We start from the raw sequence: 22,459 nt of genomic DNA, 5'->3' as shown, positions 1-22,459 counted from the left end.
CCAGATGAAAAGAGAGAAGATAAAAAAAATCCAGCAGTTGTGAACTCAAACATGACAAAAAAACCAAAGTAAAGACATAAATGTATACACAAAGACATAGGACATTGAGCTAAATTGTTCCTAAGGCTAAGGTACTGCCCAAATCTAAGCTTTTATAAAATACACAAAATTTACAACTAGTTATAAACGCGTTGGTTGACCAGCTGTTACATTCATTATCATTTAAATCATTTGATCAAAATCTCACTAACTGGGAAAACCACGGTGATAGCCCTTATAAGAACTGACCTTAGGATGTGCTTCCATATTTCACTGAAAAGCCACACATTCAGGAGTAAGGAACTCATTCAGAAAGCTTATAATCTCGTCTCTAAGAGGTCTGATAAGACTAATTTTCCACGTATCTTGAATGGGAGAAATGAGAACACTATGCTCGTCCACAACAAAATGAGCAAACTGCTGAATTCTACAAAAGATGGTTTGTTTTGTCTTCAAAACACAGTTGGGGGCAATGGAAAGGGCACTTGAAAAATGACCTGCATGTTTTTAGCAGAAGTTGTGACCACTCATATGATTCAACGTGAAATATGTCACATCTCCACAATAGCTTCACATTTGCTATTGTGCTCAGTGAACGGCGAACTTTTGACGCATCCCCTATTCATGTTTCGGTGTGGGTACCAAGTGACAGGCGTCTACAGCAGTTGTACACACTGGGTATCTGTCTTCTGTGACTCTGAGTCAGTCTCCTCAGTGGATTACTAAACACATTCCAGAAATCTTGTAAGTTACTACTGGTCTAAAAATGGATATAATTAAAGATGAGTAAACCTACCGCAGAGCTTGATGTAATCTGTAGGCTAATTAACACAAACTATTTACAGCAGTCTTTTTTCTACTTTTCTAAAGATTGCATATATGTTACTACAAGTTCATGGACCTTACTATCACAAAAGAGACCCTCCTCCCCAACATATTTGGAAAAAGAAAGGAGATACCTGCATTGTAACAGGTCTAGAGAAGGTGGATTCAGTAATTATGGGTGTTAACTTTGACCAGAGCCAACCTAAGATCAAGGAATCCTTCATGAATTCCATTATTTCAGGATTTACCAGTAGATACTTCTAGCCTTAGGAGTACTCTGATTTGGAGCAACAACTTCCAGTGTCTAAGGTCTGATTGTCTCAACTAGGCTGTTTTTATTGCTATGTTACCAGCTGGTTTTTCATGGTAGGGGGAGAGATGACTCATTCCTAAAATTCTTTTTTATTTCAGGTCTGATAGAGTGTTGGTTATTAAGTGCTAGAAAATAAGGTTCCTTTGCTTACTGTCTCCCACCTTGCTTCAAACTCAGAAACCAGCTTTCTATACTAAGGCTTTCTTTTTTTTTAATGACCCGCAATTTTGTTTTTAATTACCTTAAGTCTCATGATCACACATAATTTTTAAATTTGTGTATATCTCCTCTACTTTAATCCTTCTAATGAGATAGCAAAAGCACCATTACCATACACAGGAGTCCCACAGTTCTATGAGTTTGTGAATAGCTGTTTAAGGATGATCCTAAGATTATATTAATATTAATAACAGTCTGACTTGGTAAATAATTCAGAAGTTTAACTTGTTATTATTTCTTGTCACACTGACTTTTCGAAAGCATCTAACTGTATATATCATCCATAAAATGTGAAAAGTGTTCAATATTCTGTATGTGATATTACAGAAAAACCACAGTAAAATGGCTTGAAATATGTAAAAGGCAGCATTTTAGATACAGGGAATTCTATTTAATAATTAGATTGGCGTAGTCAAGACCAGAATTATAAAGTAGACATTACTAACTTATCTCTCGCCGTTGCCTTTAACAGACTAATGAACACAAATTACAACACCAGCGAGTCTTGCTCGGTTTTGAGACAGTGAAGGAATTTCCCTAGTATTTAAATATATCCATATAACCAGTTATATAAATTTTTGTTTTTTTGTTTTCTTTTTTTTCTTTGAGACAGAGTCTCGCTCTGTCGCCTGGGCTACAGTGCCATTGTGTCAGCCTAGCTCACAGCAACCTCAAACTCCTGGGCTCAAGAGATCCTCCTGCCTTGGGCTCCCAAAGTGTTAGTATTACCGGTGTGAGCCACCGTGCCCGGCCCTATAAATCTATAATAAAACTAATCTCCAGTAGGTTTTGAGATGGCAATTCACCATCTTTGTGAAAAGGTGAACATTACTAATAAGATCCAATCATATCTTTAGAAGGGGAAAACAGCGAGCATTTACTGAATTGGAATTGCTATCAAAATTCAAAAAAACCAATCATATTCATTTAACCACAAGCCAGTCTTTAGTTAAGTCACGACTGTCCAACAAAAATATTCTGTCAGTCATTCATAATCTGAATTCTGGTCCCTGGGATCAATTAGATTATGGTAAACATAAAAGTCACGAGACATTTCTATTTTGTAATCAGTGAAGCAGTGGCCGATTGTTACTCTTCAGTAGCTTTTTTGAGACAAGCTATCAAGTCTGCGCTTTCTGCCTTCTTAATGCCGGTGAAGATCGTTTTTGTTCCAGGGATGCACTTCCTGGGATTCTCCCAACACTCCATGGAGATATCCTCTCCCAGGTGACACCTTTGTCCTTACTGGCGTCTGTGTGGCAGAATCCAACGGCCTGATCTGTTCTCACCACGGAGATCCGGCCCAGTCCTGAGCCCGCCTCCCTTTTCCACACTGTGGCACCGGGCACACTTCCCAACAAAGATCTTGCCTTTCTCAGCATCACCCAGATTTAATTCTCGTTCATCGCTGATGCTACCCAAGGTTCCTGTTTGGAAGCCGGATGTCCCCCTCCCTCGCTATGGTAACGGTTGCAATTCTATGTGCGCTAACTAGAGGACCTATGAAAAGGATAGGACATTTCTGAATAATTTATGCCACCTTTGCATTCGCATCCAACCAGTACTTCTTTTATTTATTTTTATTTTATTTTTTTTTTTTGAGACAGAGTCTCACTCTGTTGCCCAGGCTAGAGTGAGTGCCGTGGCGTCAGCCTAGCTCACAGCAACCTCAAACTCCTGAGCTCAAGCGATCCTCCTGTCTCAGCCTCCCGAGTAGCTGGGACTACAGGCATGCACCACCATGCCCGGCTAATTTTTTTCTATATATATATTTTTAGCTGTCCATATAATTTCTTTCTATTTTTAGTAGAGATGGGGTCTCGCTCTTGCTCAGGCTGGTCTCGAACTCCTGAGCTCAAACGATCCGCCCACCTCGGCCTCCCAGAGTGCTAGGATTACAGGCGTGAGCCACCGCGCCCGGCCCCAGTACTTCTTATATGGTAGGTGCTGTGCTGAGTGCTTTTGTCTCTTCAATCCTCACGACAATGGCATGTGGATGAGTAATTTCCTCCTTTTTAGGGAAGAAACTTAGGCGGAGTGACGATATAAATCTCCCAGGATCACCAGGCAAAGCTGAGAATCAAATTGTATTTTTTTTTTTACCTTTCCTGTCTTCTAGTGCAATGCCAGAAGAAAGGTTATTAATTCGTAAGTTTTAGTTTATACAGTGTGTTTATGTTTGATATATGTTCGTAATATATTACTCACATAGTTCAAAACCTAAGTTTTCCCTCCTCTACTGTTTTAGCCAAGGAGGTGCTCTAGGTTTAGAAGAGAAGAACAAAGGGTCAGAGGTAGGTTTGGTTCACTAAGCCAGAACTGGGAAGGGCATGGATTCGTGTGCTGGTAAATAGGAGCGGAGCACCAGGCACTATGGAATAACTAGAGTAAATGAGAGGTTGAATATGGATTACAGACATTGGTTTGACCTGCTCTGGTCACCCTGCACTTCTAGAGGTGCCCACTGATCTTTTGTCATATTAAATTCTTTTTGTCCATTCTGATCTTTAGAAAATAACAACAGAATTTTTTTTTTTTTTTTTTTTTTTTTTTTCTGTAGTTACACCTAGAGCTATGCCTAGCTGTACTTCCCTATTAGGGACTAAAATCACCTTTTTTTTTTTTTTTTAAATATCAAAGAACTAGAAAACACATTGCAGGAATCAGTTGTCACAAAACTCAGGACCCAGCTCCTGTCCCTGAGATACCTTAGTGTCCTTATAATTTGACCTCACTGTAGTTTAGGAGTACTTGAGAATATTTCCCTTTTTCTTAGCTGTCAAGATTCAGTTGATACATCACAGATCCCTACAGCTATGTAGGGAACTCTCCTCTTAATTCCATCCGCTGCTTTTCTGAGCATCTGTAATAGTCACAGCTGGGTTCAGTGAGAGTTCTGCTTGCCATGAGCGTGAGATCATGCCCTAAGTAATTACAGTGAGCATGCAGTGAAAATATGTAGTGAATATAATGTCAGGAAATCATGCAAATTTTATTATCATCGGTGAAGTGGTGGCTGGTGGAGAACTTGTCGGTATTTGCAACTTGAAGCCTCTAATTACCCTGATTTACTTGTAGTACCATTCATAACCTTGCTGCCATGCTGTTCCTGACAGCACTTTCGCGTTTTACAAGAAAGGAATAATGCCATGTAAATAATTTAAAAACAATAAATCATTTAGAGTGGCTTTAAACCAAAACCTAATGCAGTAGCTGGCTGAGTCCTTGCTACACTTGACAGGTAGCTGGCATGCAGAATTCATCTGTGTCTGAGGGGTATGTACTTTCAAAATTCACAAATCCAAAACAGGCAGATTGAAGAAAAAGGAGATCTAAGCTGCCTCCATCTTCGCCTGGCTTAGGTGACATAGAAAATAGGGAAATTAAATTCTTTGGAGGATAATTCTGCTTCAAACACAGATTTGCTGAGTTATGCTAGGTAAATGACTAATTAAGGCTGGTTCTGGGAGCCGAGCTGGCAGGGTTGGAGGAGAAGGTAAACATGCCCGGGGCGGCACCCACACCCCTGCCCCCACCCACACCAGAGCCCAGGAGGAGGCTGGGAAGGTCGGGAGCAGGAGGGGAGAACAGGGCAACACTCCTTTCTCTCTGGTCATTTCTATTCACACAAGAGGAGGCACATAATGAAAAGCAAAAAAGCCCATAGAAAAGGCTTCTGCTTAAGAGAAAAGGCAGGAGGACTTCCATTAGCCGGAGGGAGAGCTGGGGTTGCCAGCTGCTTCTAGACAACTGCCTTCCTACTGGGTGCCAAGCGTGTCATTATCTCTCTTAATCCTCACAACAATTCTCTGAGGTAGGTGTGATTATCCCCTTTGGTAGATAAGGACAAAACCGAGTTAGATTAAGTAATTTGCCTGAGATCACCAAGGAGGAAGTGACTATCAGGATTAAGTCTGAATCTGCCTGACCCGGGTAGCATTCTCTCTGCTTCCCCTTCTCCGTCTCCCCCTCCCCGCAAGCTGATTTCATATCTAACTCTGTCTATGCATTCACTTATATTTCTGATGTCTTCCTGAGACAGTCCTACGAGCATTCAGAATGGTGAAATCCCGGGGGGGGGGGGGTGGTGCAAAAGGGATTCTGAAAGTCACCCAGTCAAGGCTATGTCTAAAGCATCCCTCGTTCACCCCCCCAGAAAATGTCTCTTAGCTTTTTCAGCTTGAACACGCACAGCACACGGCAAAGCCACACACGCAGCAAGCCTCACGCCCGAGACAGCTCCGTTTCTTCTTCCGCGTTGCTCCCACCCCCTGGCCTTACTCTGCCCAAGTTCCCAAGCACCTTGTCTCCTTATTTTGTGTTTCTCTTTCAGGGAAGACTTCGCCAGGTTTGTCAAAACCCCACAGCGTTTGCTCTTTCCTTCCCAAATACCAACATTCAGATATGCCGTTTCCTTAGATCAGATCAAACGTTAGTCTGGAGGGTTTGGGAAAACAGTCTTGTGACTTAAAAATTCACAATGCAATGCTTTGGCTCATAGTAGGCATTCAGTAAGTGTTAGTTCTTTTTTTTTAAGTCTACATTTTTAATGATTCCTGATTTAAGTTTATCCTGGTGCTCCCCAGACTTTGGGCTGCAGTTTTCATTTGCCAACAGCATTTTCCTTGAATTAATGAATTCAGAAGAAGGAAAATTAGGGGAGATTTTTTTTTTTTTTTTACCCATTTATTTATACTGTGAGAAGAAGCAAAATGTAACACACTTGTACTCACCCATGTCTACACGGCGTGGACAAGAGACATTGCAGTGCAATACAGTCGTGCTACATTTATGGAAAAATAGCTTGTCTTTAGAAAATTACTCTCTTCAGATGTATTTGAAATGTTCTGAAGAAAAGAGGATTATTCTTTAAGAACTAAACGCAAATGGCGGAGTCTAGCTGGTAACATCTGCTAGAAGCTTACTAATGCTTTTGAGAGGCCAGTACATTTGCTAACGGTTAGGCATCGATGAGAAGGAAAGTAGTCAGGGGCCTCGGAGTGTCAGTTGTCAAAGACTCTTGTCTTCCTGGGGGGCGGTGGGGAGGGGGCGCGGGAATCATTATAGAGGAAGAAAACTGGTGGGCTTTTATCAACAGCTGAGAGTTCTCAAGCTGTGGTCCTAGGACCAGCACCAACAGCATCACCTGGGGTCTTGTTAGAAAAGCAAACGCTATGCTCTCAACCCAAGCTTTCTGAATCAGAAACTCTGGGTGTGGATCCCAGAAATCTGCTTTAGCAAGTCCTCCAGGACTGCGGTCCCCAACCCCGGGGCTGAGGACCATGTCCCTCAGTGGCCTGCTAGGAACCAGGCCGCACAGCAGGAGGTGAGCGGCGAGAGTGAGCACAGCTTCATCTGTGTTTACAGCTGCTCCCGTCACTCACATCACTGCATAAGCCCACCTCCTGTCAGAGCAGCGGAAGCATTAGAGTCTGCATTATGGTGAAGTCGTATAATTATTTCTTTTCTTTTTTTTTTTTTTTTTTTTTTTTGAGACAGAGTCTCACTCTGTTGCCCGGGCTAGAGTGCCGTGGCGTCAGCCTAGCTCACAGCAACCTCAAACTCCTGGGCTCAAGCGATCCTCCTGCCTCAGCCTCCCGAGTAGCTGGGACCACAGGCATGCGCCAACATGCCCGGCTAATTTTTTCTATATATATTTAGTTGTCCAGTTAATTTCTATTTTTTAGTAGAGACGGGGTCTCACTCTTGCTCAGGCTGGTCTCGAACTCCTGACCTCGAGCGATCCTCCCACCTCGGCCTCCCAGAGTGCTGGGATTACAGGCGTGAGCCATCGCGCCCGGCCATTATATATTACAATGCAATAATAATAGAAAGAAAGTCCATAATAAATGTAATGTGCTTGAATCATTCTGAAACCATCCCCACCCCACTCCCACCCCTCCACCCCACCGTCCCTGGAAAAATTGTCTTCCATGAAATTGGTCCCTGATGCCAAAAAGGTTGGGGACCATTGCTCCAGGGGATTCTGATGAACAGGAAAGTCTGAGCACACTGTCTTACAGCAACTTTTCTACAGAAAGTGACAAAAAGATTAGAAAGTGCACTGACCTAAGATTTTAGCTGTGACTGGTCCACCACCCCAAGTAGAGTCTTTCGTAAGGACACTTAAAACTAGCACAAGGGCAAGAAGAAAGCCCCAGATAGAAAGCTTCCCCCTGGAGGGTGGTGATTCTCAACCCAGACTGTACATTGAAATTACTTGGGGGTGCCTTAAAAAATTCCAATGTGTTTTTTACTGTAATACTACTACCAATAAATATCGTTTCAGGCAACCTCCTAGTGATGGGGATTTCACTGTCCTCCTGTGGCATCCCAGGCAGTTCCACAGCTGACTCTATGGTGGGGGCCGAGGTTGAGAATCGCTGTTCTAGAGACTTGGGGCTTGGAACATTGCAACACTTAAAATCCCATGAGGGAAAGTTAGTGATAGTTCCTTAAAGCACAATTTAACAAAGTATTAGATGATAACAGCTACCAATCAGCCCAGTTGTCAGAGCTCCTGTCATATTGGCGAGACTCTCCAGACTGTGGGCCGCTGTCACTGTTCCCAGAGTCACCTGTTGGGCAGTCTTTCTTTACGGGCCGCTGGGCCCACGCACAGGGAGAGATGTCTACCCCTAAACCGAGACCACTCTTCCTTTCGCAATTATGCTCTGTGTGAGAGGAAAACAGTGAAGTTTATGGAAAGAACTTTGGTTTCGGAGTGGGGCAGTCTGCCTTGGAGCCCCTGCCCTGCCATGAGCACATTCCCCAAGCGGTCAGACAACGAAAACGCCGCATCTCTTTCCTTATCCGTATTGCTCTGTAAACTCCCCAGCTCTGAAATGAAAGCTTTGCTCGTGGTTCCTTTTGTTTCATGCAAAGTGGCCACGTGTACATTTGTGTGTCATTAAAAGACCATGTAGCCCCCTGCATCCCAGATCTTGATCCCCAAGTCCCGTTTCTTTGGCTTTTCCATTTATTAAAGTTAATCTTTCACTTTTCAGTAAATGAGACTCATGCTCTAAGGGAAATGCAAGAATTGCCAGGAGTATGTTCACACTTATCTCTTCCAGCTGTCAAATCACAAAAGCCAACCGGGAGCAATGCACTGACTCACCTGTAACATCGAGTTTTCATGAAGGAAATGGGATTGCAACTGAACGGAAGGAGCTTTTCAGGCTACATTATTTTTACATTTACTGTTACATGTGCTTACATTTGATTTCATGATTTCGTGATTCTTCTTTATTACAAAGCCAATTTGTAAGCTAAGACTGAGAAGGTCTTGGCTGCAGCACATTCCTTTCCTCGCATAAATGATGCTCCAGACAGCATGCGAGTCTGAAAGGTACCATACGAAGCGTATCACACAATTATTACGCTCCATTCATCATGGTTGGTTTCCACTGCTGGGTTTGGAAACCACGCAAGGATCAGATTCTAAACGGAGTACTTAGGCAGGAGACAGATACGGCCTCTATCTTTATTACCCTTATACTTTATCCCTCTTACAGTTGATGTTGTAAATATTCCTCCTGCCGTAACATAAAACAATCTCTTTCCTTTCCCATCTCTCTCTCTCCCTCCTGTCTTCCCTCTTTCTCTCTTGCCCTAATATATTTCCAACTATTAAACCAGGAGAGCTCATTTCAGGGTTTCATGTAAACTTTTACTTTTGTCGAAGCACAGATTAATCAATAAATACCAATTTTCATTCACCTGATTTTGACAAACTTTGTTACACACATGTATATGTACATATTTGCAGCCTCCTTAGCAAAACTATTTCCTTTTCCTTAACCAAAACATGGCCTTGGAGGCAGACACATGGCCCGGTGCAAGAAGGAACCAGGAATTACCTGAGTGGAAGAAATGAGACCGTTGCATAAAGATTCATAGTGCCTTCTAATTAGCATGAGAGAATAACTGGTTGTTACCAGGGAAAACTGGTTGTTGCCAGGTTTCAGTGAAAATTCTTTACATAATTGGGAGATGGGACTGAAAAATTGATATTGTGATTTAGCAGAGTCTACATTATGCCTCTCCCGTTTGGATCACGTAGCTTGTGAAGAATGTTTTTTGGTTATAGCAGTCATTTAAAACCACATACTGAAATATACTGAATTTAGAAACATAACTTTCAATTGTTGTACCACAAGTGGCTAACCCAAGGTTTTTGTTTTTTTTTTTAATACCAAAACATTCAATCATAGTGCTCTCAGTAAAAAATATTATTAACATTAGAAAGCAAAATTATTTCAACTACTGAAAATTATTTAAAACATTGTGAATTACATTTTATCTCATCTTTTTCAATTTTTATCTCACGTATATTTATAATATATGTTATATGTAATATATATTACGTATTTAATATATTGACATTTCATGTTTATAAAGGAGGACCGCCTTCTGGGGGATAATCTATGATAGGAAATTAGTAACAAAGAAAGATCCTAAGTGGATGAATCAAGGTAGTGAGGCCATTCACAAGCAAAGGCAGCTATAGTCCTTTTTGAAAGCTAACCAACCAAGCCAAACACTAACAAGCAAAAATCCCCACAAATCTGAATGGGGGCTTAATAAGAAAGCGATTTTTTTAATTCAGCAAGAGAGATCCAAACCATACATCCAGACAAGTTCTCCAGCTATGAGCTGTGAAGTATTTCAAACATAAAGTAAAAGTCTGATAAGCAGAGTTACTTTGCTGATATAATTTGTGTGGTCTCTAAGAGGTGTGGGAAACTGGACGCCTAAGAGATTTCTAGCAATCTAGTCTTTGTTCACTGATATTCAGTCCTACCTCCTGTGTGCCTTTCTTCCATCATATCTGGATGTGAACAACAAAAATTTGGGGTGAGAGAAATTCAAACTAAAAAAAAAAAATGATGGATGGATGAATAGGCAGATAGATGGATAGCTGGATGGATGAGGAATATTTTAGCACACATACCTCCACTCTGACTCTCCATACCTTTTTAAATCAATCCCATTAATAAAAAGATATTTGATCCCACAACCTCAATGTTGTATATTTATTTGTAGGTTAAATATAAGTGCCATTGTACCAACACATAATTATCTGCAATACATATTAAATCAACATAAAATATTTTATATTGGTTTATAGCATTAGCCAATGGGACATTTTCCCTGTCTATCTAATATTCCCTTATATTTCATCAGGAGATGTAACTGTTGTTCACTGAATACTTTCCGAGCTCCTATTGTATTTCAGGTACTATGCTAAGTTGCCTAAGTGACACACAGACAAAGTGGGATTGTCGTATCTCATCTCTTGTGCACTTATTACGTCTGAAAAAGACACAGCGTAGACATAAGAGCAGCTGTTAAATTAACGTGGACCTATGGTTCAATGTATACTGTGGTTGTTATCTTTATGTCCTCCATCCTGAGAGTCTGCCTTCCTGGAAACAAAAGAGGCAATAAACTGAATGCTAAGGTAGAGAAGTTTGAAAATCATGTATGCATACATCTCTGCATTTCAATATATTAAATTTAAAGCATTTCACTAATATCAATAATAGGTATTATCAGTGAATATGTTATAAATGAGGAATGTATATAGTATATACCCATTAGGTCTCAATATAATTAAAATTAATGAGTATATTACATATAAATTATTAGTGAATATTTTCAGGTAAATTCCTATCCCTAAGAACAGAAATAAAATTCAAAGTCTATTTGAGAACTTACTATGTGTCAAGCATTGTGCTACATTTTTCTATCTGCGTGTTCTCATTTAACACCCTGAAATGTCTCATGAGCTAGGTGCATCTATGACTCCTAGTTTACAAATAAGAGAACAGGCTTAGGAGAGATTTTGTGACTCACCCAGGATGCCACCACCACAGAAGGGCAGACACAAGATTCAGATCTAGATCATCCTGGTCAGTAGCGAAGGCTCTGGAGTCAATTCTAGATTGATTTTCCTACTTCTTTACTACTATGGCTGCCCCAGTACTTCATTGAGATTAAAATCAACAGTATTCAAATACCATTTAGGGAGGCATGTTCGGATAAGTCACTTGCAAATAAGCATTCTTGTGGTTCGCCTTACTATGAATCAATGACAACTTAGGCTATCAACTCTGCCAAATTTTAATATACATTCGATAGCTGTTTTTATAACAGTTAAAGCTTGAAAAAAAAAAAAAAAAAACGTGTGCGGGGGTAATTGTTAAAAAATATGAAATACAACCAGCCAGGCTAGGAGACTAATTGCCTAAGCCTTCCCTGTATTACATATATTTCCTGTACAGAAGCACAGAATGCAAAATATCTAAGAACAGAGCTGAAACTGTATCACAGATTAATCTTTTCCTTCTGGTGAGGGATTTTAACATTACCCTAAGTGCAACATCTCTGTCTCTTTCTGTCCCTCAATCTCTCTGCTGTTGTCAGTGTTTCTGTCTCCTAACTTCTTAAATCCCTTAAACGAGACAAGATGCTTGTGGTGAAACTTCATGGCCATACTCCCATAGCATTCTGGAGGCCATGGCCTGGGGTCAAGAGCTTGACCCCAGACTCAGTCACTTCTGTGGTAAAACACTGACCCATCAGCTGAGCTACTGAAAGAACATCTCAGAGACATAATTCTAATGAAGACAACCATATGTGGATGACACAGGGATCTTGGACAGAAACAGAGAGACATGTTGAAAGCTTCACAGTGTTCCCAGAAATGAGTTACATAATTCTTGATTAATTTTTATTACTTTGGTATTAGTCTTGTGCCAGAGGCAGGCAGTATTTTTTTTAATCCAATGTGTTGCAAAGTCATTGCAGGAGCAGTTTTCCTTGTAGAGAGAAAAAGTAGCCATACGTGGCAAGTGTTTCCATATTATGATGGTCGGGGACACCTACATTAAGAATTTCACTGGCCTTTTGCAGACAGATGTTCTATTGTATTATTTATAGGGCTACAAACTTACTGCCACAGTGATGTGACAATGCTCTCCTGTCTTTTTGATTGTCCTGTAAAATCATTTTATAAAGAAATTCATCTTATTTGATTGTATGAAAAACTACTGACACTACAATTGGTCAAATAATAAAATATTTTCAGAATAAATGGTAATAACATCTTTATTTTACCAGAGAAGTAACAGTTTTACTGTTGGATACCTCATACCCCATATGAAGATTCACTTGAAATGTATCAAAGAATTAAATGTAAAAGCTAAAACTATAAAACTCTCAGGATGAAACATAAGGATAAATCTTAGGACTTTGGATTTGGCGATGGTTTCTTAAACATCTTACCAAAAGCATGAGCATCAAACAATAGAAGATAGATCAACTGGACTTTATTGAAATTAAAAACTTTTGTGCTCAAAATTAACTACTATCAAAAGAGTGAAAAAATAATCCTCAGAATGAGAGAAATGATTTGCAAATCAGGTCTGCTAAGGAGACCGTCTCTAGAATATACAAAGAGGAATGTGCAAAAAAAAAAAACGTAGAATATAGAAAGAACTTCTACAATTCAGTAATAAAAAAGACAAATAACCCAGCTGAAAAATGGGGAAAGGCTATGAAAAGACACTTCTTCAAAGAGGGCACACAAATGGCCAATGGGCATGTGAAAGATTTTAATATTTTTAGTCATCAGGAAAAGGCAAATCAAACCACAACGAGATGTCACTTCACATTTACTAGGTTGCCTATAATCAAAAAGTCAGATCATAACAAGTATTGAGAAGATGTGACTAAATTGAAACCCTTATATGCTGCTGGTGGGAATGTAAAATAGTGCAGCTACTTTGGAAAGCAGCGTGGTGCTTCCTCAAAAGGTTAAACATGAAGCTACTGTTCATTTGACCCAGCAATTCCACTCCTGGAGAAATGAAACGTATGTGCACAAAAAAACTTGTACACCGATGTTCATAGCAGCATTATTCATAAAGCCAAAGGATGGAAACAACCCAAATAACCATGAACGGATGGATGAGTGGATTCCGAAAAGGTGGTATAGATCTATATCACGGAATATTATTCAACCCAAACTAGGTATGCAGTACTGATACATGCTACAACATGATGCATCTTAAAAATACTATGCTAAGAGACAGAATTCAGTCACAAAAAACATATGCAATTCTATTTATATAAAATGTTCAGAATAGGCAGATCTGCAGAGACAGAAAGTATAATAGATTTGCGGTTGCCTAGGGCTGGCTATGGGAGTCTGGGTGTGTTGGGGGAAGTGGTAGCTAAAGAGAATATGATTTCTTTGGGGGATGATAAAATGTTCTAAAACTGATTATGCTGACTGGTTGCACAACTCTGTGAATACACTAAAACCATCGAATCATACACTGTAAATTTGTGCCTTGTGTGGTATGTGCATTATATTTCAATAAAGCTGTTATCAAAAGAGTAGTATTTCTGAAGCAACAGTTACATGTTTTTGGTATTAAGTATCGAGCCCTTTTCCCATGTTTTCTAGTTATACCTCTGCAAAATTAAGTAAAATTTTTGACTGTTTTTTTGCAAGGGAACTTTACTTGGTCTGGATGAATACATGTCCAATTCACTTCCAAAACACAGATTCATTTAAAGTTGGTTGGTGACTTCTTAGCATTGTTAACGGTTGAAAGGTCAAGAGATGTGAAATAGGAGAACAAATTCTTTAGCCTTTTTTCATTTCCAAACAGGTGCACCCTATCCTGAGAAACAGTTGGTGTGACCTTTATATCCATTTTTTTTTTTTTTTGGTTGCTGATATCTCAGTAGAAAACACTATTTTCAGAAAGTACTGTTTTGCCAGTGAGTTACACGTTTACAACCTCTCATTCTCACCCTGCCACGCAGACCATCTTGGGGCAGCGCACCAGGATCCCAAGGAGCTGGCAAGAGAGCTGGTTCTGTTCGCCTCTTGTCTCTCGTTTGCCTCTGAGCCTTTCTACTTAATAAATCTGAAACATGTATTAGTCACTGTGGTTTTGGATTCCGCTCTCCTACAGCTCTATTCTGAGCGAGCTGTTGTACTTCTGAACTAAAATTTCCCTGCTCTTTGCCATCTCTCGCCCTGCGCTTTTCCAGACCTAAAATGTCAAAGTATCAGGCAGATGGGATTCCATTTGGAACACTGGTTTGGGAGGAAATGACTCCCTGCTTTCAGCAGACCTATTATTTTAAAAAACAATGAACTGTTAATAAAAGAGTCATGGAATCCACTTCTTTCTTTCAACGAGCTACTGTATGTGGATAAAATATTTGATGCTGTAAAATAAAATCAGTGCAGGCCATTTGCTGAAGGTACCTGGGCAGTTACAATAGCCAGATTTTTCTTTAGTAATTTGGAGGAGAGGGGTTTTAGGTACACTTGGATATACTTCGGTATCTTTGTGTGTGCGTGTGTGTGCACGCGTGTGCGTATGTGTGTGTGTTACAGAGGCAGAAGGTCAGCACGACTTTGTTTGCAAGGGTCTTGTGCCCGCAGGGCATCAGGCGAGGACATTTTATTTGCTCCTTAAAAAAACCGGCACTGTAGTTCCCTTAACTAGAAGTGTACACAGACACATTTCTGTGATTGGCAGTGTATTCTTTTTGCTTTTATTTTTACTTCCCCCCTTCACATATTGGCTTGTGGACTTACATGACTAGAATTATGTCTTAATGTGCTGCTGACTATGGCTGGGGAAAGGTGAGAATGAGTGCTTGAAAAATGACTTATCAGGAACCAGGAGTCCTTCTGGCTTCTGCCACTGTCCCTGGCCTTGGATAGTATTTACCTCATTCGACTCATATTTTTAAGCACATGCCACGTATAACATACGGCCTAGATGTCTAACCTCCTTGCATCTCAGTTTCCTCGTCTGTAAAACAAGACACAAAATTTAAGCTGCAAGCCTGATTATTCTGCTACCATCCAGAGAGCAGAGTTTAACACATTTGACTTCTAGAGTACCTTTCTTCCTAAAAAAGATCAGAATTTTCACTCATACTCGAACACTCTTTAATGCAATCCGTACTCACTGAGATTGCCCCTATTTTTCTCAGTGGCACTAATAAAGTCTTGTAAATAATTTAAACTGCATGGAAAGCCACTTTACGTGAAAACTGTGTTTGTGTAGACGGCACTACAGCAAAGTCACCAGCTAAGATTCGACACCGGGCAACCTGTGAGATGGCATCGTAAATCCAAACTGGCTGGGAATTTCTTCCAATCTGAATAGAAAGGAGAGAAGATAATTTCCTAGTCTTGAAAGACTGTCAGATTTGATTCCATCTGCTCTTCTATTTTTCTTCCCCTTTTCAAGAAAAAAAAAAAATGACCAAATGCGCACAGGGAACAGTGTGACTGTAGCCCAGTCGTCGTTGGCAAATGGTCTTAGTTGTAGACACAGACAACGGACGGTGGGACACGGGCCATTTTGTAAACTGTCCTTTGGCGCTGGCTGTGGACGCTTCGGCCTCCTCAGACTCAATATGCTCCCTCACAGTGGGAGGGGGAGAGGAGGAGCAGCTCTGGCTCTCTATTTTTAACACTTTTCCTGCGCTTCCCCTGCCCATTTGAGAGTAAGTGGCCAAAAGGACACGTCCACTTGGACCCAGATCCTTCTAGACCAAGCTTTGGGTACCCAGGATGCCGGAATCCCCTGTTAACAGGGCTCCACGGGACCCGTCTGTTCTGCAGGTGTGTGGGCTCTGTCTGTGGGATGGTCAGGACTCGGTTGGACCCAGATTAAACCCCGGGGCTGGGGTGTCCACACGCATGTGCACCGCGGTTGACAGGAGGAGGGAGAGGAGGCTCCAGGCTACGGAAACACTGGGCTGGCCTGGAAATAGGTATTAACTGTTCTTTATAAAAACACCACCCTTTAGTGTTAATTTCCATGAATGCTCCGTCCGCTCTTCAAGGAGCATGGACTCATATTTTCAGAACAATTTACCTGTGAACCCCAGGCAAAATGGTCACCTCGATGAAGGTCCCCCTTTGGTCTCCTCCACTCCTCCTTTACGCATCCTTTAGTCTTGTTGGTGATTCCTTCCCAACATCATAAACAATCCCACCTTGTCCCCATGTTTACCCCTAGTTGCTCTCAGTCCCCAGCCACAGCAGGGCACCTCACCTGGACCAGCCTCTCCTCTCCCCCCACCCCAGATCAACATGGAGAGGTCGCCATTGGTTCCAAGACGTGCTGTGCTGTTGTAAGTAGCTTACTTAGTTAATGCAATGCATCTTTGACGATCCATTTACGAATTCATGCGTTCTTTCTTCCAGTCAACACAAGGATTAACCTTGTTAAAATCCACCCTTGCTCAGAAGGCATTTATTTATAAGGAAAACAACCTTCACGGTGAAACGAAAACGTCCTGGGGTTTAGGTAGCAGAACCACCTGGTGAGCCTCCCCTTGACACTGTCCCTCGCGCACCTGGATTTTTCCCATTCCCATTACAGCTGCCCTCGATGCTGCTACCTCCATCCCTGTGTTTGTGCAATCCCTTTCCCCTAGTGACAAGCCCAAGCGTTTAAAATACCTTTTTCTCTCTAAATCTTAAAGTAGAATAAAAGGGACATAAACAGATTACAAGAAACCAAAAAAAAAAAAAACCTTGCTTACCAAACACCATTTTGCTATCACCCCATTGTTGAAATCTTAAGTTTTCAGTAATCATATAAAACAACAATGATTTCGATAGGAAAAGGTAGAAGCAGGGGCTAAAAGGATTCAGATTCAAAACAACAAAGTTATTTTAAGGAGCAACACTAATGATCCTTGGCTGGAATTTCAGGTAGGCTGCCAGGGGCGTTTTTGGCTGGCAGGCCCGGTGCCCTTCAAACCGCACTGTATTACGGCCTTCACCTGTGGGTGAAGCTGGTCCTGCAGGGCACCGTTGGCAGACGCAGGAGAAACCGAGATGGGATCTTACTTTGGGTCTGGGGAGACTCGGGCAGGAGCGCCACCCACAGGAGGTTGAGCTAAATGCATTGCTCAGAGAAAGGTCAAGCAATCTAGACGGAAGAAAAACACATCCTCTAGCCAGAAGCAAGTTAAGGTCATAGCTAAGAAAGTAGGATAGACTATGGGACAGACAGAATGGCAATGGCGTCCTATGAAGGGAAGAATGAAAAATTGCATCAGTAACAGAAAGTTCAGAAACTGGTGGGAAAACAGTGTATAGATCAGTTCCATTGGTTCTGAACAAAGTTCCCGAACAGCGATTGGAAGCTAAATATTCTCTGATGTTTTCGGTGCAGGTCTCATTGACGGAAGAGCAATATGACTTAAAAGAAAAAGGATAAAACATAGTCTCTGTGTTACGTAGCTCGTATCTCTCGGTTAACTTCATGATTTAACTATATTTTCAAGGAAGCTATAATTTATTATCACAGTCCCTCAATAGAGAAAGATACAGGGCAGGCGTGGTGGCTCACGCCTGTAATCCTAGCACTCTGGGAGGCTGAGGCAGGAGGATCGCTTGAGAACAGGAGTTTGAGACCAGCCTGAGCAAGAGTGAGACCACGTCTCTACTGAAAATAAAAAAATTAGCCAGGTGTGGTGGTGCACACCTGTAGTCCCAGCTACTAGGGAGGCTGAGGCAAGAGGATCGCTTGAGCCCAGGAGTTTGAGGTTGCTGTGAGCTAGGCTGATGCCACAGCACTCCAACCTGGGCAACAGACAGAGTGATACTCTGTCTCAAAAAAAAAAAGAAAGTAAGAAAGAAAGAAAGAAAGAAAGAGATACAAAAAAGTTATGGCATTTGATTATGGTTCCTAAGTAAAATATGTAAGAACTAGAATTGAACATTGATTTTCTAAAGCAAACCAGCATTGAATATCTATTAAATTTTGGCTTTTCAAACCAATTGTCTTAAATGATTTTTTCTTAACCTAACCAAAAGGTTTAATTACTTTTTATTTCTGTTAGTATCCAAAGACCTACACAAAAATTGCATTAGCCTTAAAAAGCTATCAATTAAAATTGATTAACATGTAGACAAAGAATTATATAATTGTGCATATTATAATGGTCAATAAGTTATATAGTCCTATAAGCATGCAAATATTTCATGAAAATAATATAATTCTTCACTCTTGAATAATTCTGAAGGTCAATCTTCCAGAAATCAGTAGGAGTCTTAATTTTATTTTTAAATTATTTATATTTTTAGTCTGTTTTAAATGAACAATTAGGTTTCCCGCTGTGTATCAATAATTATTTGAAAACCTGAAATGTTTTAGAATGATTGCCAATAGTCACATTTTTCTTGATAGTTTTCATTGTTGTAATGCTTCAAGGCAATTACTGGATCTTTAATTGAAGGAAGAGACAATATTCTTAAATTATATTTTTTTTTTAAATTCAGGAATTGATTCTTGGCTACATGTAGACTCTTCTTGGAATATGTAATCTACTGGGAAACATTATAAAAGAACATGGCAGTATAACTGTTTTGCTCTGCAGAGTGGTCATGAAAGGCTCTCAGAGTACTCTGCAATCAATTTTTATTATCAGCCCTTGACAAAAACCCTCAAAGTCCAATAATTGGCTCATAAAACCAAATAGTAAAGGAAAGGGGAAAATTAAGAAGCATGGTGCATTATACATGGCATCATAAATGGAGGCCTAATGTATCCTTATGAATGCATTTGGTTATTGATAAGTGTGCATGCAGAGTCACATTTTAAAGCTTTGGTCTTAATTTGTCACAGACTCACTGAAAGCCGCTTTGGTTGTGTGGCTGCCAACCTCTCCTTCCGTCCTGGTCTTCTGTCACGGCAGTCAGAGACGCTAACGCTGATGGGCCCTGGGAAGAAAGCATTGTCAAAGAAATTTGAAATTCTGAGAGTAAGCAACAAGTTTTTTTTTTTTTAAAGTGGGTTAGCAATTATACATTGCACTATTCCTAGGATGGTAGATGTTTTAAAAAGACGTGGAAAAGGTGAACATTTAGAAGAAAGGTAAAAAAGGAATCAGAAAGATAAAAATGTTAATGAGATTCTAGCAAAAAAAAGCAACAACAGGACATCCTTTAATATATTCACACAAGTACGTATTTGTGTTATGTCCATTAAAATAAGTTTACATGTAAAGTACTTACTGTTGAAACACAGCAGTACCTGGAACAAGCTACTCTTGGTTACTGAAGTCAATATTTTTGTGTTTCTTTGACTAATGTCAACCACATCATTTTGCCAAATGCTGATAGCACCTATTTATAAAAGCTTTTCATTTTTATTCATAAACACATCCTAAAATATCAATACATCCAGCGTCCAGACTATTTGGCTGGCATCCGCCTTAGTCATGTCTGAACTTCCCTCAAAATAATATCCACCTTACCTGCTTTTGCGTATGAAAATTAAACTGCTGACAGCAAATAAATTTTTTTTTTTTTCACAGTGACTACAGTTAATGACCTTCTACGTTAATATTTGAAAGACTTTTTCTAGCTGGACACGTAACATCTTCGTTTTACATCAGCCACGTTGACTCCATGGCCACAGTGTTTCTGAGAAATCATACCATAGTGCTGGGAAATTTAATTCCACTGTGGTCACAGGACCGTGTCCACAGGCTTGTTTTTGAGACCCTCTTCTTGCAAAACACCTGGGTATTTTGGTCCGGAGCATCACGTTGTTTTGGGATGAGCCTGGCGGTTGACGCATAATATTTTGTCTCAACACCCCGGCAGCGTCGTAACGTTTAATTTTGGATTCTCGCGTTGCTCCCCGTCTCCCCGAGGCCCGAGTCAGGTGAGCGGCACCGGACCACACCTGAGCTCCCCGTCAGTTTACTCGAGACCGGGGTCCCCGAGTTGGGCGGAGTCTGAATGTCAGTCAGTCACAAGCCCCGGGGCGGGATGAACGTCGCGCGGAGCAGCCGAGTGGGCGGAGCCTCCGCGCGCACTGGGCGGATTCTAGTGGGCGGAGCCGAGTAGGCGGAGCCTCCGCTAGCACTGGGCGGAGCCGAGTAGACGGAGCCTCCGCGTGCCCTGGGCTGAGCCTAGTGGGCGGAGCCTCTGCGCACTGGGCGGAGCCGAGTGGGCGGGGCCTCCGCGCTCAGTGGGCGGAGCCTCCGCGCGCGCGTCCCGGTCGCTAGGGACGCTCCGGCCGCGGCGGCCGCGATGGAGCAGGAGGAGGGGCTGACGGCCGTGGACAATGTCGTCACACAGTTCAACACCTACGAGGACTTCCTGGACTCGCAGGTCACCACGGTGGACCTGTACTACCTGGAGGTGGGTAAGGGCGGCCGCGGCCTCCGGGTACCTCAGGGCCGCCCGGCGCCTCAGCGTCGCGGGCCGCTCGCCCCCTGGCGGCGGACGGCGCGGGTGCGCGGCCCCGCGGTACCCGGATGGCGGCGCCCAGACGGCGGCTCCCCGCGGCCTTCCCGCCCCGCGCTGCCTCGGGTCGCGCGGCAGCGGGTCCCCTCGTGTCACCCGGCGCGGAAACGCGCGCGCGCGCGCACGCTGCGGTCTGGACTGTCGCGAGCGCGGCCTCCCCTGTCCCCTCCCGGGCCGCCGCCTCCCGAAGTCCCCTGTGAGGAAAGGGACGCACTCGCCGCTCCTCTTCCTCTGTCACTTTGCGTTCAACGACAGAAAAGAGTCGCGCTTTCCGGGGCAGGTGGCGACACTAAACCTGCGGACTTGGGGCGACATTGGGCGTCTGGCGTCATAAACTCACACCTCACGTCGATGGTTCCAGAAGGACTTTGCTTACCTGTGCGGGTTCCGGGTGGTCGCGCAGGTGTGCGGGCCGCTCCCGCCTCGCGTGCGTCCAGTTATGGTCACAGCTGGTGCGGGCGACAAAAATACAACGACAAAAAAAAAAAAAAACAAACAAAAAAAAAAGGCGGGAAATTGGATCCAACGGTCGCTGTCTGGTGCCCGGCAATCCGCCCTCCCGATTATCCGCGCTGTGGGAGCCGCGGTGGAGACGGGATTTCCTGGCGGGAAAACTCGGACCGGCGGGAAAACCGGCTCCTGGTCCCGGGGAGCCGGGGCGAGGGTGGCGGGTCCCAGAGCCCTGGTATAGTCCCCGCCGGACGCCCCAGACGCCTCCGCGCGGGACCCGGAGCTGCCCTGACTCCATCTTGGCGGGAGAGAACAAGCCGCCGTCCGACCGGGGAGGACTCGGGTCCTGCCGTCAAACTTCCGCATTTTTAGCGGGTTAACATTTTTTTAAACCCCAAACGTCGGGTGACAGCGAGGGTTCACTGAAACGTGGAGCGTTAAGTTTCACGTTTTCGTTAGAAGTGCTTACTCTTCAAAACACATTCGTGTGCCAGATACGAAGCTAATTTTAACGGAACAGGAACATCCAACTCTAGCCCCATCCCTGCCAACTAATCAGTTGTGTGACTTTGGACAGGTCATGTGATCTCTCTGGAATTATCTGCTAAAAAATAAACGTAGGTGGTTTTTCCAATATACCTCCTGGCTTCAAATACGTTTTTTTCTTTAATTATTTTATACAGGTAATATGTTTGAAGTTGTGGAAGTCAGTCTTATCCCTTGCGTTCACGACATTGAAGTCAAAGGAAAAAGTAAAACTGCTAAACAGCATTTTTGCACCCACATTTCTGAATGTTTGAATAAACAAAAATGAAATACAGACAATAAACATCTTGAGAGAATAAAATCACCTTTGTAGCACATGCGGAAGACTGGGAACCTGAAGCCTGGCATCACTGAGGGAGATTTCAGTGTTTTCTTAAGGCACAGTTTTTCATGTGTGTAAGGAATAAAAAATTAATGTTGATTAGAAATTAATCATGAGAAGTTAACACTTGTGTTTCATAAGTCAGAACTTTCTTTTTTCTTTTTTTTTTTTTGAGACAGAGTCTCACTCTGTTGTCCGGGCTAGAGTGCCGTGGCGTCAGCCTAGCTCACAGCAACCTCAGACTCCTGGGCTCAAGCGATCCTCCTGCCTCAGCCTCCCGAGTAGCTGGGACTACAGGCATGTGCCACCATGCCTGGCTAATTTTTTCTACATATTTTTAGTTGACCAGTTAATTTCTTTCTATTTTTCAGAAGAGACGGGTTCTCGCTCTTGCTCAGGCTTGTCTCGAACTCCTGACCTC

General features: G+C 42.3%; 1 protein-coding gene across 2 annotated transcripts in view; it reads left to right on the top strand.

Annotated features, from left to right (window-relative positions):
- Nucleotides 1–20,463: 20,463 nt before the first annotated feature.
- Nucleotides 20,464–22,459, top strand: part of CFAP299 (cilia and flagella associated protein 299) — a 200,109-nt gene continuing 198,113 nt past the window's right edge. Inside the window, exon 1 of one of the 2 annotated variants that reach the window (XM_069485583.1) lies at nt 20,464–20,615. In XM_069485583.1, the coding sequence (XP_069341684.1) occupies nt 20,505–20,615 (111 nt within the window). In that variant the 5' untranslated portion in view covers nt 20,464–20,504. The remainder of the gene's footprint in view (nt 20,616–22,459) is intronic. The other variant, XM_069485582.1, reaches the window with a different exon arrangement.

Source organism: Eulemur rufifrons, chromosome 13, assembly GCF_041146395.1.
Source record: "Eulemur rufifrons isolate Redbay chromosome 13, OSU_ERuf_1, whole genome shotgun sequence".
NCBI lineage: Eukaryota > Metazoa > Chordata > Mammalia > Primates > Lemuridae > Eulemur > Eulemur rufifrons.
The sequence above is the reverse complement of the archived record's forward strand: the minus strand, read 5'-3'. Positions and strand labels throughout refer to the sequence as shown.